The sequence below is a fragment of the Ascaphus truei genome, chromosome 2, assembly GCF_040206685.1.
Source record: "Ascaphus truei isolate aAscTru1 chromosome 2, aAscTru1.hap1, whole genome shotgun sequence".
NCBI lineage: Eukaryota > Metazoa > Chordata > Amphibia > Anura > Ascaphidae > Ascaphus > Ascaphus truei.
The window spans coordinates 356,320,327-356,337,138 of record NC_134484.1 but is presented as its reverse complement, the minus strand read 5'-3'; the positions used below and the strand labels follow the sequence as shown (position 1 = coordinate 356,337,138).

The following is a 16,812-nucleotide window of genomic DNA, read 5'->3' as shown; positions in this document are numbered from 1 at the left end:
TTTGGTCCATATTTCTAAGCCTATTCCTGGTCCATTTCAAATCGGTAAGTTTGAAGGTGTGTTATCGTAGAAGACTGTTTGATAAATATCTTGATTTATAGTCCCTTCAGTGTAAAAGCATGTTGAATTATAAACCAATGCTAAATAAAGGCAGAGATTTTCAAGTACCACTCTTCCTATAAAAAGTACAAAACCTTCGTCCTGCCGCCTTACCACTCAGAATGTATTGTATTGTATGTCTTTATTTATATAGCGCCATAAATGTACATAGCGCTTCACAGTAGTAATACATATCATATAAATAACAAATAATATAAATAACAGATCATGGGAATAAGTGCTTCAGACATACTGTAAAAGTAACATTAAGGAAGGAGTCCCTGCTCCGAGGAGCTTACAATCTAATTGGTAGGTAGGGGGAATGTTGTTCATGTTTGTCCAACAACAGGAATCACAACCTGCAAAGAATCTGATATTAACAATACACGTAGAAACAACTTCATTATTGATGCAATGCCTTGCATAATTTATGCAGTGCAGAACACAGATTACTGGGACATGCAGGTAATTTACACATTCTCTTCAGTTTTATACTTGGTAGAATTGTTGCTGATTTTCATTGGCCTTGACAAATCTGTTATGTAGTGGTCCAAATTGTATTAAAGGCGAAGCATAAATGTGTGAAATCACTGCTTAGTGACGACATTTCAGAGCCTTAAAGGTATGAACCGTATTTTCAGAGTTGAAACAATTACAAAAACAAGCAACACAATATTTTATAGAGAAAAAAAAACTTTTGTAATGAAGGTCTGTATATTCTTGCAAGAAACAAAATACCTGCTCCTGCATGTGTTTTTCCTGAATATTTAGATGAGAATAGTTTAAGCATAAATGGTTATTATGACAGCCTTGTATAGCACGGGTACAGATGTCCTATTAGTATATGTATAAACAGTACTGACTTTAATCATGTTTCTATAGGGGGGAATACAAGGGACCACTAGTTATTTGGTTCAGCTACCTACATAAAATAAATAATAATTGCTCTTGTATAGTGCTGCTAGTTTTACGTAGCACTTTGCAGAGAGATTTTGCAGACACAGTCCCTGCCCCGTAGAGCTTACAATCTGTTTTTTTTTATGCCTGAGGCACAGGGAGATAAAGTGACTTGCCGAAGGTCACAAGGAGCCTTCACCGTTTTTTTCCCCCCTGCAAACTGTGCCAGTCAGTGTCTTTATTCACTGAGCCACTCCTTCTCCAGTGTAGTGAAATGTCACATTTTTCTTCAAATCCATTTTGTAGTCTGTCGCACTACACAACTTTTCAATACAGCCTTGGTTAAAGAAGTGCATAGCCAGTAAACCTACTCACAGAGACAGCTGTTCCTACCGTGTGGGTATCTTCAGTGTGAGGATGGTTATACAGTATACTGGCTTTGCAATTTGAAGCCAGGATAGGTTTCAACCACACATTAAATAAGTTATGTGGATATAAAAAGTAACAAAAACCCTCCACCGTACAGTCTACTGCAAATAAAAATACCACTTGTGAGCAGAATCAAGAATTCATGTAAAAAATGCTTTCCATTTGTTTGAATAACCCCTTTTATCACAGAGTATTGCAGTACAAAGCCTCCCTACATCAAAGTGGTTGAGATCATACCATTAATCTATTACATGTGTGCTTAATACCTACCTAATAATAATGGCACAAATGTTTCTGCTACTGCATCATTATTGACTTTCCAGAACCAGCGGTCCGGCGGCCCTGATTGCCACCGGACACCTGGCACATCTGTGCCGTGATCGCTCCTGCAGCGGCCACCTGACACACATGTCCCCGGGTACAAAAAACACCAGTGGAGGGTCCTCGGTGCAGATTGAATAACCTGTGTTTTGGTTTGACATGTCTGGACAAGCTATGCACACATTGAGTGCAGCCACGAGGCTCCTGCTGATCAATGTTGTGTAGCGAATTTGCAAATGTAAAAAGCAGTTTAACACAGCCCTTTTGGTGTTCATTATTCAGTTGTTTTTAAATGTCAAGTCCTAGTCAACTGCACCAGCACTGCATTAGCAGCAATATACACCAGAGGGTGTTTAAAATTCATAATCAAACATGAGGTAAAATGGAATGTGTGAAACACTCATACATTTGTGAACTTGGCAACAATTGGACATTCGTGACTCATGAGAGAAAATGCAAGGTAGCACCAGTTGCATAAAACGGAGCCTCCAGTTTTGAAATGATCCAACCCTTTCAGAATAAACACAGTGAACTTTCACCACTTTTAAGGGCATTCCATGACATTTCGTGAACGTTTTTCGTGCAGTGGGGATAGCTTCATTTCACAGTGTAGATAGTGATGTATGCAGTCTGGGTACTGGGTAATTTGTCGGCACTGCTGACTGGTTTATGCTTGAACCAGATTAAGTGCCTTCAAATATGTCCTTTATTACTCATAAATGCACACACGAAGTATATTATTACACGTATTGAATTATTTTCTGTTATGATTCCAAAAATAACTTTTGCTTTGTATGCTCAAGTGTTTGTCAATAGATTTGAGAATGTGATATTCGTCTTGAAGTTGTCTTGCTTTTGGTTGGTGCCTTTACGATGCTTTTACTTTTTTATCCATATGGTTTCAAATTAATTTCTATGCAAGTTCACATTTTGCTGTGACACATTTGATGTATATTTTTAGCCATGTATTCTGTTTATGTATGAATATGTAGTGACTCATTCCCGTCGTGTGTGCGCCCTCATTTATTATTTGCCTGATCGAAAACGGCTTAATTACAATATGAATCAAGACCACACAAACTGTAATAAACCTGTTAATGGGCTTACTGCACACATTTTAACTAATATATTTGTGTATAAGCCCTATGTTTATAGGAATTGGTTACATAGAAATACTGACGGCAGATTTTCCTTTCTTGCCATCAGATGAATAATTGTTTTATGCAGTCCTACCCTTTGCTGTAGGATTGCTATCAGTCTATCCTGCACTGTATTTTCCCTACCAGGTCTGCACCGTCCTTTTTTTTTTTCCTTTTTTTTTCCTTTTGCACTTTTATAATGAAGTGAAAATAATTACATGTATAACTCGCAGGCATGATAAATCTGGGAGCTTTGTTTGCTCAGGGAAGTGTTTTTTCCCTTCATACAAGTAGAATCTTGACATACCCAAGGATGTTTGCATATTGTTTACAAAGCAATGTGGAACTGAAGTAGAGACAAAGCTAATTACACACAGAGATCATGAAGTGCTGGACCAGGTATATCTGTTCAAAAATAGGTATTTAGGTAAATAGGGTATCTATATAAAACGCCTATATGTGAAAGTGAACAGTGCAAGGTTACGCTGGACTGGGAGGAAAGTGTAATGAATTTCATGGAGATCCAAGATGTCACTGTTCTGCTGTTATCAGACATAAATCTTGACAGCTATGTTGCACGCTATTCAAGATAAGCCAGTCTATAAGACTTATGGCTAAATTCTTTCACATTAATTTTAAAAAAGCTTTCAGTTGTAGATTTTCACGGCTCTGTGAAAATATTTGGCGTGTTTCCACAGAACTTGTTTTATTACGTTGTAATTTTGAAGTGTCACCTGGTAATGGTGAACATATTGTATTAACCTTTTTAGCAATATGGGAAGTATTTCTAACACATCAGATGTGACATGAACTATGGGTAATGCATAATGCCACACCACTCTTTCCAATGTTTGAGAAAGTTAACAGAAAAGAGCCAATGATTTGCAGTACATGTGTGCAATTGTTGAAAACATTTTGGAAGAGTTTTCTTGCTGGTAAAATTGCATAAATACTGTATATGTTACAGGTAAAGACCGCCACCATTGCAACAGAAAGGAATGGAAAACCGGAGAACTGCACCATGAATATTAATGCTTCCATTTATGATGAGATCCAGCAGGAAATGAAGAGAGCGAAAGTATCCCAGGCACTATTTGCTAAGGTAGCCGCTACCAAAAGCCAGGTACATAATATTCATATGAACAAATATATTCCATTTTCAGAATAGATTTTAGAACAGTCAAAGGGTTGAAAGGTGATTGAATGTACTACATCCATATGCATAGAAATGCTTGTTTCATCACATGAAGCGCTTCAGCAAGGAAAGGTAAACAGCATATCACAGAGCCCCAAAGAGGTCTATAATACACAAATTACCCGTTTGTTTCATTTAGTAGTTTTTTATTAAAGAAAACTTACACAGCCACAATCATATCACATACCTCAGACTGGTTGATATTGTCAAGTGGCTGAAACACCTTTTTCTTGAAAATGTTGTACTCTATTTTTGTAAATAATGTGTTCACTGTACAATCATTCCCAACGATTGCTTTTTACGAGTTCATTTCAGTGGAGCTGAAATCTTCCCAGGCTTGAATTTGTTGTTACCATATAGTAGAGGAACTAGCTTGTATTGTACTAATCCGTATTATGTGGTGCAGCATGTTTGCTGGATGACAATAAAAGGTTCAGCAGAGCAAACACTGCTGCGTTTTCGAGCATCTACATTTGTTTCAGGTTGTGATAATGTTTTTCAAGATGCAGTTGTACTTGGCTCTCAGAAAAGCAACATAATATTTATTTCCTTCATCTAATGTAGTTATCCCCTATTTATTTAGAAAATGTTTTAGCAAGAAGTAATAACATTGTTACCTCTCGTTTTCAAGTATGTCCTAGGACAAACACTTTTCTTTCATAGAAGAAGAAAAAGGTCAAGTTATTTATTTTTTTAACCCCAATGGAAACCCTGTAAAGGACAATACATGTCAGTTAAACAGAAGAGGTCTTATCAACACACAGTTATCATATATAAAGGAGTAGCTACTGCAAATGGAACCACTCACAAGTTTAAAGCTGCAGTTCAAGCAATATCCTGCATGTGTTTTTTTTTTTTTAATAAATCAGTTCTGTAGTAAGAAAAAATACTTTTAGCATTTTCTGTTTTAAAAAAACAACTTTGAAAGACCAATTTTCTTGTATTTTATTTTTAAAAGCATGCTTGTTGCTATAGCAACCATTTACATTCTCCATATTTAAAGATGTCGCCAAACTTTGCCGATCAATAGACGGAGAACGAATTGACATGCAGCTATGCAGTTCTTTAGGTAAGTAGAGGTTGCCCACATGAAACTATTGAAGTAAAAAAAAAAAACCTAAAAAAAACAAAACAGGAGCTTGAACTGCAGCTTTAAAGTTGCTATGTATACAAACTAGATAGCAATAAGTTAAAGAAAACTCTTAAAATACTGTAATTAACAAGTGTGTGATTCTTGTAAATGTGATTAGATTTGGTCAAGGAGGGGCAGCTTTATTGGACCAACAAGAGGTCTTCATACTGTAAATATAGTTGTACATACATGTACAATCTTTCAAAGCCTTTTTAGAATTCAGATGTTGTTTTGGCATTGGGTAATAATGATCAAACATATTAACCGTGCAAAAATTGCCACACTCGGTAAGTCCAGGAGTAATGTGAGAGAAATTGAGTAAAGTTCCAAAGTTGGTAGCTGCTCTCCAAAGAAGGATCAAATAACTTCTTTTCAGATGCTGTGAAAAAAGAAAAAAACATGCACAGGTGCATACTGTATCATAGTGAAGTCTATCTTTACTGACAAGTATAAAACATTAATATAAGCGAGATGCACTCTCAAACCATAATAGAAAATATTGCAGCATTGGATAGAAAGTGTGCTTGACACAAGATGTGCTAACTTTCAAATGTTTCCCCCCTCTCCCCCCCAAAAAACAATTGTCATATTTCGTCCTTAACACGTTTCACGACACAAGTTGCTTCTTTTCATATTCTGCTCTGGAAGCAACTTGTTCAGTCGCGAAACACGTTAACGACCTTTTAGGATCACTGGGAGATCCCTAGAGCTTGGCTGGAAAGGTCATTTACAGCTATACCTCCATGTGCACCATTACTTGTGGACGTTGATGGTCCCTGCTTATGGAGCACACCAGCTGGACTTTGAAGGTGCACTTTGAGTAACCTCATACCATGGATGAACGAACACAGCTCGCTGGGACATCATCCGAGGAAATAGTTTGGCGGGGGGAAGAAACATTTGAAAGCTAGGATGTCTAGTGGCAAGCTCACTTTTTACCCATCACAATATTATGTTTGTGAGTGCATCTTGCTTATTAATGTTTTATATACCAGTGAAGATAGACTTCACTGTGGTATACACCTTTGCATGTTTTTTTTTTTTTTAAGTTTGTCTGAGTCAATTCAGTTATTATTGATGTTTATTCATCAATGTCCGAGTTATGATCCTTTACAAACCATCCATGAAATGTTATATGGAATATTACAAAGTGCATGTTTTATGTTTAAAATGGATAGGGTGGCATTCTACTTTCTCTCAGATGACCTCCTGCTGCATGTGCGGGTGGGAGGGGGGAAACTTTGTAAAAATCACTGCATTGGATGTGGTATTACAAGTCAGAACAAGGGCCATGAACAAGCACATCTCTCAAATCAACACATCTGTTTATAGCTTGTGCTTTTCATAATCGGCTCTGGTGTACTAACAGAGCAGAAGTTAAATGGTACCATTGTTTTAATAAGTGCTCTTTTAAAAACAAAAATGCAAAGTAGACTGTATGCATAGCACATAAAATATAGTTCTTAAAAGTATGTTGCATATTGCAGGGGAAATGGTGTCTTTCCAGTTATTGTGGTTCACATTAGTTATGCATGAAGGCGATATGCAGTGAAATAAACCATAGCACACTACTAGTTACACATAAGCAATCCAAAAATAAATCAAGATAATTTGTTTTACTTTTCAAATAGCCATTTGTTACCAGGTGGGTGCACATTTTATCTTCGTCTTTTTGCAACGCATGGATATCTTCTTGATTTAAAAGAAAATACAGTACTACTTTAATTATTTGACTTGAATGAGTCCATGATATTTTAAATCGGGTAATAACTTCTTGGCCTGCATGATATTTTTGGGAAGCTGTACAAGACTTTTTATGAGGCAATCTGGGGTTGCACTGTTATTTTTTTGCAGTATACAAAACAAAGTTGTAATGCAGAGACTAACACATTTGGCAAATGTTACCTGTTTAGAGCATGCTCCCCAATAATATGCATGGTCATTGTTCAAAGGTTTCAAATGTAGGGTTCCACAAATGCTAGTATAAGAAATAGCATCTCTTTACCAGAGAGGCTTCATTTAAAAAAAAAAAAAAAAACAACAACTTCATATGTCCATTAAATGCATCCCGAGGGAAGGTTTTTACTTTCAAAAGCAGGACTTGGAGGCTGTGGTACGAACAGCAAGTTTGAAGTTTAAGCTATGTAGTGTACAAAAGAGTACATTAAATGATTATTCAAAAGTGATAGTTCATTTTACCCAGGGGAAGGAAAAATGAAGTGAGATGCAATCTTTTTGCCAAATTAATTGCCACATACTGTTTGCTGTGTTATGTAATGAGCAGAAAGATATCCATTTGCGAAATCTCCCAGGTGTGTGTAATGCTTGTGTTTAGAACTAAAGATGTTAGAATTAGCCTGTGAAGGGGTTAACAGACATTCTGAGGATATATATATATATATATACAGTGTTCGACAAATCACCCTAAAATCTACTCACCCAACCAAAAAATCTACTCGCCACCTAGTCCCGCCCCTAGTCCCGCCCCCAACCCCGCTTTAAAATAAAATATATAAATAAAATACATTTAATAAATTCCTAGTCAGAACAACATTCGTTTTTGACATAAATGTATTTATTGTATTACATTATACTACAATTAGCCTTGTTACGTGTGTGTGTGTGTGTGTGTGTGTGTGTCTGGACGTCCCCGCTTCACAATATCTAAAGCAGCAATCCCGCCTGGGATCTTACCTGATCCGCAGTCCCTCAATGTCCAGTTACCCTCTTTCCCGCAATGTTATACATTTGGAGGGGATGTGTTTCCTACCTGTCTTCTGGGTTAGGGGGTGTTCCGATGTCTTCCGTGTGGAGCTTGAGTCAGATCTGGTTGAAAGCAGTATAGGTTATTTCGGTGTAGTATAGGGCAGTTAAGATATCCAGATCCAGAGTGTGAGAGTGTGGGGGAGAGAGAGAGAGTGTGGGGGAGAGAGAGAGAGAGTGTGGGGGAGAGAGAGAGAGAGAGAGAGTGTGGGGGAGAGAGAGAGTGTGGGGGAGAGAGAGAGAGAGTGTGGGGGAGAGAGAGAGAGAGAGTGTGGGGAGAGAGAGAGAGAGAGAGAGAGAGAGAGAGAGAGAGAGAGAGAGAGTGTGGGGGAGAGAGAGAGAGTGTGGGGGAGAGAGAGAGAGTGTGGGGGAGAGAGAGAGAGTGTGGGGGAGAGAGAGAGTGTGGGGGAGAGAGAGAGAGAGTGTGGGGGAGAGAGAGAGAGAGTGTGGGGGAGAGAGAGAGAGTGTGGGGGAGAGAGAGAGAGTGTGGGGGAGAGAGAGAGAGTGTGGGGGAGAGAGAGAGAGTGTGGGGGAGAGAGAGAGAGTGTGGGGGAGAGAGAGAGAGTGTGGGGGAGAGAGAGAGAGTGTGGGGGAGAGAGAGAGAGTGTGGGGGAGAGAGAGAGAGTGTGGGGGAGAGAGAGAGAGTGTGGGGGAGAGAGAGAGAGTGTGGGGGAGAGAGAGAGAGTGTGGGGGAGAGAGAGAGAGTGTGGGGGAGAGAGAGAGTGTGTGGGGGAGAGTGTGGGGGAGAGAGAGAGAGTGTGTGGGGGAGAGAGAGAGAGTGTGTGGGGGAGAGAGAGAGAGTGTGTGGGGGAGAGAGAGAGAGTGTGTGGGGGAGAGAGAGAGAGTGTGTGGGGGAGAGAGAGAGAGAGTGTGGGGGAGAGAGAGAGAGAGTGTGGGGGAGAGAGAGAGAGAGTGTGGGGGAGAGAGTGAGAGAGTGTGGGGGAGAGAGTGTGAGAGTGTGGGGGAGAGAGTGAGAGAGTGTGGGGGAGAGAGTGAGAGAGTGTGGGGGAGAGAGTGAGAGAGTGTGGGGGAGAGAGTGAGAGAGTGTGGGGGAGAGAGAGAGTGTGGGGGAGAGAGAGAGACTCACTCACTCGGTGTCTCACGCAGAGACTCACTCACTCCGTGTCTCACGCAGAGACTCACTCACTCCGTGTCTCACGCAGAGACTCACTCACTCAGTGTCTCACGCAGAGACTCACCCATTCACCGGGTCGCACGTGGCAGCAGTGGGGTCTCCGCACGGCAGAAGGCCCTGCACACGGCAGGAGGGCCTCTGCAAGGCAGGGGGGTCACACATCGCAGCAGGGCCCTCCGCACGGCAGGAGGGTGTTCCCAAAGCCCCCCTCCCCCACCGAAGCGGCCGACGCCGCAGCACGCCGTCCCTTCAGAGGCGGACACCCCCGGGCAGCTAGCGGGGATCCGGGCAGGAGATCAGGGGCAGGATGCGGCCTGGCGCAGGAGTCGCGCACGGGGTAAGCTAGGTTGGCGCTTCCCCCTCCGTATCAAGTTGGGAGCGGGGGGGCTGGGTTGCGCGCGGGGCTTGTTTTGGGCTTCCCCCTCCGTTCCACGTGGGGAGGGGGGGGCTGGGTTGCGCGCAGGGCTTGTTTTGGGCTTCCCCCTCCGTCCCACGTGGGGAGCGGAGGGGGGGGGGCTGGGTTGCTTGGGGGAACAGGCAGCGTTGAGGGCAGGACACCCGGGACCACGGGAATCGCCGCCATTTTTTTCAACTTTTTTTTAAATATAATTAACCCGCGCCCGGCCGGGCCCCCCATGACTCACGGGAGGAGATCAGGGGAAGGGGCTCTTCCCCGCGGCCCTCTTCCCCACATTAACCCAATCAGGGAGGGGGATTATTTATTTATTTTAAAAAAATTTAAAAAAATTGTCACGAGCAGGGGAATTCATAGAACCGCAGCACGGCTCGCCAGCGGCCTAAATCCACTCGCCACGGGCGAGTGGTTATCATTATTTGTCGAACACTATATATATGTGTATAACATAGCTTTATTATCATAAGAGATGGGCAAATCTGTCTAAAAGGCAGTCGCTAACATTAATGGTTTCTTTTTTTCAAATTTGATTCCGTGCTAATTGATTCACCAATTCTCAAAGGGCTAATAAAACCGCCAAATTAGCAGGCTTTTACTTAAAAATCGCCAGACAACTAGCAAAGCGTGTGTGTGTGTGTGTGTGTGTGTGTGTGTGTGTTTGTATATATGCAGATATTTTTAATGCAATATGGTGTAACCAGATCAGAGACGATTTCGTCGATACTCGACGACTATCACGATTTGTACTAATTGTATTGTATGTCTTTATTTATATAGCGCCATAAATATACATAGCGCTTCACAGTAGTAATACATGTTGTAATCATATAAATAACAATATAAATAACAGATCATGGGAATAAGTGCTTCAGACATAAAAGTAACATTAAGGAAAAGGAGTCCCTGCTCCGAGGAGCTTACAGTCTAATTGGTAGGTAGGAGAACGTATAGAGACAGTAGGAGTAAGTGTGTCCAGGATTATCCACAGTGCTATTCATATGCTTCTTTAAGCAAATGTGTCTTAAGGTGGTTCTTAAAGGTGGATAGAGAGGGTGCTAGTCGGGTATTGAGGGGAAGGGCTTTCCAGAGGTGCGGGGCAGTCAGTGAGAAAGGTTTAAGGCGGGAGGGGGCTTTAGATACAAAGGGGGTAGAGAGAAGATGTCCTTGAGAAGAACGCAAGAATAGGGATGGTGCATAGTGAGAAATTAGGGTCAAGATGTAAGGAGGGACAGAAGAGTGTAAAGCTTTAAAAGTGAGGAGGAGAATTGAGTGTGAGATGCGGGATTTGATCGGAAGCCAGGAGAGGGATTTCATTAGGGGAGACGCGGAGACAGATTTAGGAAAGAGTAGAGTGATTCTGGCAGCAGCGTTTAGTATAGATTGTAGGGGAGACAGGTGAGAGGCAGGGAGGCCGGACAGCAGGAGGTTGCAGTAATCGAGACGGGAGAGAATGAGGGCCTGAGTCAGAGTTTTAGCAGACAACAGATAATAGTGAAGTAACCAAGTTAGCGATGAACCTAAAATTATAAAAAGAGAAGCAGATACAGTATGGTGAAGTAAGCTTATATTGTACTACAACGCAAAAGAAGACAGCTACTTACAAAGTAAGCCATCATGGCTTCAAACACTTTATCACACTACCTTATCTACAGTACATCTCTGTTGTCTCTTGGTTTTTTTTTCTTTTTTTCCTCCTGCTCCCCCTTACACTGTTTTAGCCATATTCCTTTCTTAATCAGTATTGCCGACCTGAGGAAGAGAGGAGAACTCTCAAAAGCTTGTCCTATGACATACCTTTTTTATTTGGACTAACAATTTATCACCTAATACTGAAGAACTCATTTATTCTGCACTATCGCAACTGGATTAACACGGCTATTTCCTGTGTGTGTGTTTGTGTGTACAGTATATATGTATATGTAGAGGTATCGGTACCGTGTTAGCCGAGCTTCAATAATCAAAAAATAAATAGACGATACCGTTCTGTGGCTAACGAAATGCTTTTATTTGTGCGAGCTTTCGAGATACACTGATCTCTTCTTCCGGCGATGTTACAATGAATGAAGCAAGCAAAGGGTATACTTAAAAACAGTGTCTCTTGGAATGTTATCTGTGTTTGTCCCTCCCCCGTGTGTGGATGTGATTTATGGCTAGAGGTGTTAAATGGTTCCTGAAAGTTAGTGATGTAAGAGTGTGTGTGTGTGTGTGTGTGTGTGTGTATTTGTGTGAATATAAATGAATGGGGAGCCCACAGTGTATACAGTGCTTTACAAAAGGTGTGTGTGGAGTGGGAGTTATATTAATAGTGTGGGTAGGTTTGGAAATGTGAGAGATTGTAGCATAACCAAAAGTGTGTGTAGATAATATGTGGTCCCTATTGGTGTATAGGGATGGAAAAACAAGGAGTATTTGTATGTGTAAGAGACAGCTATGTGTGCATACATATAGCACAGTATGTACAGACATGGCCTTTAGCACCCATGGGAAGAGAGTTCACTTGTGTCAGTAATGATTCATAAAATTTCGATCTCTGTTTAGGCCACTGCTAAGTGTCCCGAACAGTTGCATAAATTTGTATTCATGCAACCGTCTCTCTTTCGGTATTTTAAGATTACCTTTGAGTATGGCCACCTTCAGATCGTTCATTTTATGGCCAGAGTCAGAGTATATATATATATCTCACGCACGTGTTTGAACCCCAATGATAATTATGGAAATTTCATAGTTTTTCCATGATGATCTTGAATCAAAATCAGTCTTTAATATTTAATAGGGTATATATGAACCAATTCCTTGTCTTTTGAAACAAAATGATGTATGAATTGGACAAATAAGGAATAATTAGGAGTCGGGGTTTGTGCAAAAGTAAGTAAGTGCTCATCAGTCTAGAAATGGTTACAAAACAATTTCTAAGGATTTGAGACTCCACCAATCCACTGTTAGCCCGTCTACAAATGGAGAAAGTTCAAGACCACAGTCACTTTACTCAGGAGCGGTCGTCCTACCAAAATCTGTCCAAGAACAAACCGGCATTTAGGGATCTGCTGGACACTCTCGCCTTGGTAATGTGAGTGTTCATGACTCAACCATCAGAAAAAGACTGAACCGAGGAAACCACTGCTCTCTAAAAGAACATTGCTGACCGTCTGAAGTTCGCCAAAGAGCACAAAGATGAGCCACAAGACTCTGGACAGACAAGTCAAAAGTAGAAGTTTTTGGCCTCTATGAGAAACGCTATTTGGCGAAACCGAAACACTGCGTTCAAACTGAAGAACCTCATCCCAACTGTCAAGCATGGTGGTGGGAGTGTGATGGTTTGGGGGCTACTTTGCAGCCACTGGACCTTTATAGCTTGGGATCGCTAATAGAACCCTGACTTCTGCATTGTATCAGAAGATTCTAGAGGAGACTGTCAGGCCATCTGTCTGTGAGCTTAAGGTGAGGAGAAAGTGGGTCATGCAGCAAGACCATGATCCTAAATATACAAGCAGATCTACAAAAGAACAGCTGCAGAAGAAGAAATTCGGCATTTTGGTATGGCCTGGTCAAAGTCCGGACCTAAACCCCATTGGAATGTTGTCACAGGACTTTAAGTGAGCTGTCCATGCACTAAAGTTCTCAAATGTCACCGAGTTGAAGCAGTTCTGTAAGGAGAAATGGCTCGCACTTCCTCAAAACTGATGTGAAAGACTAACTCGCAGTTATAGGAAACGCTTAGTTTAAGTAATTGCTACTCAAGAGGGTGTCACCAGGTACTGAATCTAAAGGTTCACATACTTTTTTCACACAAGGATATTGAAAGTTGAATTATTTGTGGATAAATAAATGTTGAAAAGGTATCATATTTTTGTGTCATTTGTTTGATCAGGTTATCTTTATCTATTATTGGGATTAAGATCTAATAACATTTTAGATTTGAAATATGTGAAAATCCTAAGTGGTTTACACACTTTTTTTTATTTTTTTTGTGTAGGTGTGTTACTACACTATTGACTTCTGATGGTGTGATTTTAAATCAAATATAAACATTCTTTAGTAGTTAAGGTTTTAGTTAAACATAGTTTCTAGTTAAAGCTAAAAAATAACTTGCTTTTATTTACACAGTTAAGTTATTTATATTTAGTTATAGTTTGATACTATAGTAGTTTATTATATGAAGTTATATTTTGTGCTGTGTACTACTAAAATATAGCTTCATAGAGCACATACCATTCTATCGTTCTATCAGAGTAGAATACAATAATGTTGCATTTTTTGTTGAATTCTAACATCAAGTGCTGCTTAAACATTAAACTGAATTGTTTGTTGGTTCACTGCTCAGCATGTCATACATCAGACCACTGTAATCTCTTATGGAGTGTAAAATTCTGTCATGAATCATGGCTTGTATATCAGAAATTACTGTAATTTTGATTGGAAATTATAGGGCTTTTGAAATGTTTCTAATTATGATAGAATGTTTTTAGCAGCTTGAAACCTGCATCCTCCTTCAGATGTCTTTATTCACGTGTGAAAAATATACATTAGATGGTTAGTGACTCTACATCTTTTAAGCTCAATTTAAAATGACCTATCATTTATTAATGCTTACTCTGTTTTTGTTTACTGCATTGTACATATTTTTTTTTAAATCGCAAGGGCAGATGTTTCCTTTGCCTAAGTATGTGTACACATTTAGAATCTAATTTGTGTTTTTGAACACATACTGAATTGCTTTTATATACAAGTAGATGTGGCTAAGCCATTCACAAGATTTGGGGGGTGTTTTCACCTAGTTATTACAGCTCTGAAAGAATATGCCACCCATAACTATATCTTTAGAATCTATTTTCCAAGGTTATTGATCAGATGCTTAGAAATAAAGCAATTGTCTGCAAAATACAAGTTAGTTAAGTTAGAAAAAAGATATGTTGAGTATTTTCCAACAGTGCTGAATCGAGTGCAGGGGTTAATGAATGTTTTTGTTTTTGGCTGCTCATTTAGTTTTTTAATTCTAGTTTAAAGCATGAAATTGGTTTGCTGTGAGCATGTGTGTTATGCTGTGCCATGAAGTGGGCCGCTGAAGTTCTGCTGCACAAGGCTTGGTGTGTGACCAGGATTGTTTAAAATAACTTTAGTCCAGAAGGTGAAGACGCAACCAGCTCAAAACAGTCTTGTAACACCCTTTAATATCCACAATGACTGTGGTTTAGGCACAAGATTGTAAAATGAGTAGAACCAAGCTGTTGATATTACATTACTTGTTGGATTGCATTCGTTGGAGTTATTACATGTTTTTTGTACATTTAAATGTTATTGTAACTCAGCTTTTTTACTTTCTATATATAGTATACCTGTGTGCTCCTTTGAAAACAGAATCACTGCTTATCTCAGGAAATGGCATCTAATAGCATTAGGCAAAATGTGCTTAATTACCTTTTATACAACTGTACAAAATGAAATATATTCAGTTTATGCATTTAGCTTGCTCAAAACCTAGTATCCTGCACTAAAAAGTATTACTTGCGTTTTAGCAATATTGAAAATATTTACGTGTGTATACAGTACATGCAAGTGTATAGATGTAGCAGACATCATTACTCCTGCTGGTGCCTTGTAGTGTGGGAGACACTGTGCCACGGGGAGCAGACACCATGGTCTTTGAAATAGGCGTGTTTGAATAGGTGGGTGGGGCTAATACGTTATTGCACGCACCAGCGAGTACAATAATGTCTGCTACATCTGTATGTGTAATACATCTATTTGTGGCTCTTTTTCTGTATACACACTTACAAGAACAATCAAGCTTCACCGTTGCCTTCGTTCCCTTAATACAGTAAATCAGATCATAGGCAGCATGCTGTCCTATAATAAGGTGTCTGATCCTTATTACCAGTTTGTTGATGCACAGACTCCTTCAAATTGACCATTGCAACACATGGTTTCCCTTGAAACTAGCTGTGATAATTAGCGTGGCTCTAATGAGACAGAATGTCACTGATCTTTTGCTGAACTGTCGAGTATCCATGCTACGGATGGGAACTGTCAAAGCCTGCCATCTGTGACGGAGCTTGGCATATTCCAGCTACTGTACAAACCAATGTGGGGCATGCTCACTGCAGTATTTATTTTCTCCAAACAAGTACCCCAACAATCTTCTGTGGAAGATCTGATATTTCCACATGCTATGCCAAAATAGACACTACTCTATTATAACCCTGAGGGTAATATTTAGCATGCTTTGTTTTTTTTAATATGGTTTGTTGTATTCTTTGTGTTCCTCCTTCCCCATACAAAATGGATTTCATTACACTATAACAGAGGTGGGCAACCTATTTTTCAATGTAGCCACAGGTGCGGCGAATGAGAAGTGAAAATCGCCACACCATATAAAAATTGAGAAATGAGGTTGCTCAATCGAACATTTAAAACACACACTGTTCGTCTGCTTCACTCACCTCAGCACTATCACCTGCTGCTGCGTCACTCACCTCAGCATTATCCCCTGCTGCTGCGTCACTCACCTCAGCATTATCCCCTGCTGCTGCGTCACTCACCTCAGCACCATCACCTGCTGCTGCGTCCCTAACCTCAGCACCATCACCTGCTGCTGCGTCACTCACCTCAGCACTATCACCTGCTGCGTCACTCACCTTAGCACTATCTCTTGCTGCTGGTTCACTTCGTTGACTCATTCAGGAAGCGGAAACCAGCACACACCGTCAGGAAAAAATAATTTTTCTGTGGGAGCTGGCAAACTCAAATTCGCCACATTTTCAATGCCAATTCGCCCCTTGTGGGGATTGGCGACAGGGTTGCCCACCTAGGCACTATAAGAACAGAATTATATGACAACGGAGAGAACCTTTTACTCCCAACAATGGAGTATTGTACTTCAGTACTGAAGAGGTTAAAATCACTGTGATGTGAGCAAAACGGTGCTGGGCTGGAGAATATTGCACAATATGTTTTGTGATGCTGTGCATTTTATTCCGTTCTCCCAGAGTGGTTTCTTTGCACCCTGGCAGTAACTCCTTGCATGATGGAACAACCAGGAATGCACCTCATGAAGATGTACAGAATGAGTTTTAATAAGCATTAATCAAACTGCAATTTATTTGTTTGATCAGGAAACTGCTATAAGGAAAAATGTGCAAGCATTATTGAACGGTGCACGGACCACTACATTTTTATACCTTCTAGGTGAATACAGTTTTCTGTAGGACTGAAAGCCCAGGGCTGCTTATCATTCCAAAATATGCTTTGTTGCTTTTTCCCCTCCTCCTCCTCCTGGCAGACCACACAGGG

At 40.4% G+C, this 16,812-nt stretch overlaps 1 protein-coding gene across 7 annotated transcripts in view; it reads left to right on the top strand.

Annotated features, from left to right (window-relative positions):
• Window positions 1-16,812, top strand: part of SATB1 (SATB homeobox 1) — a 187,256-nt gene that overhangs the window by 148,280 nt on the left and 22,164 nt on the right. For all 7 annotated transcript variants that reach the window (XM_075586914.1, XM_075586910.1, XM_075586909.1 and 4 more), the window contains one exon: window positions 3,853-4,008. In XM_075586914.1, coding sequence (XP_075443029.1) covers window positions 3,853-4,008 — 156 coding nt within the window. The remainder of the gene's footprint in view (window positions 1-3,852; window positions 4,009-16,812) is intronic.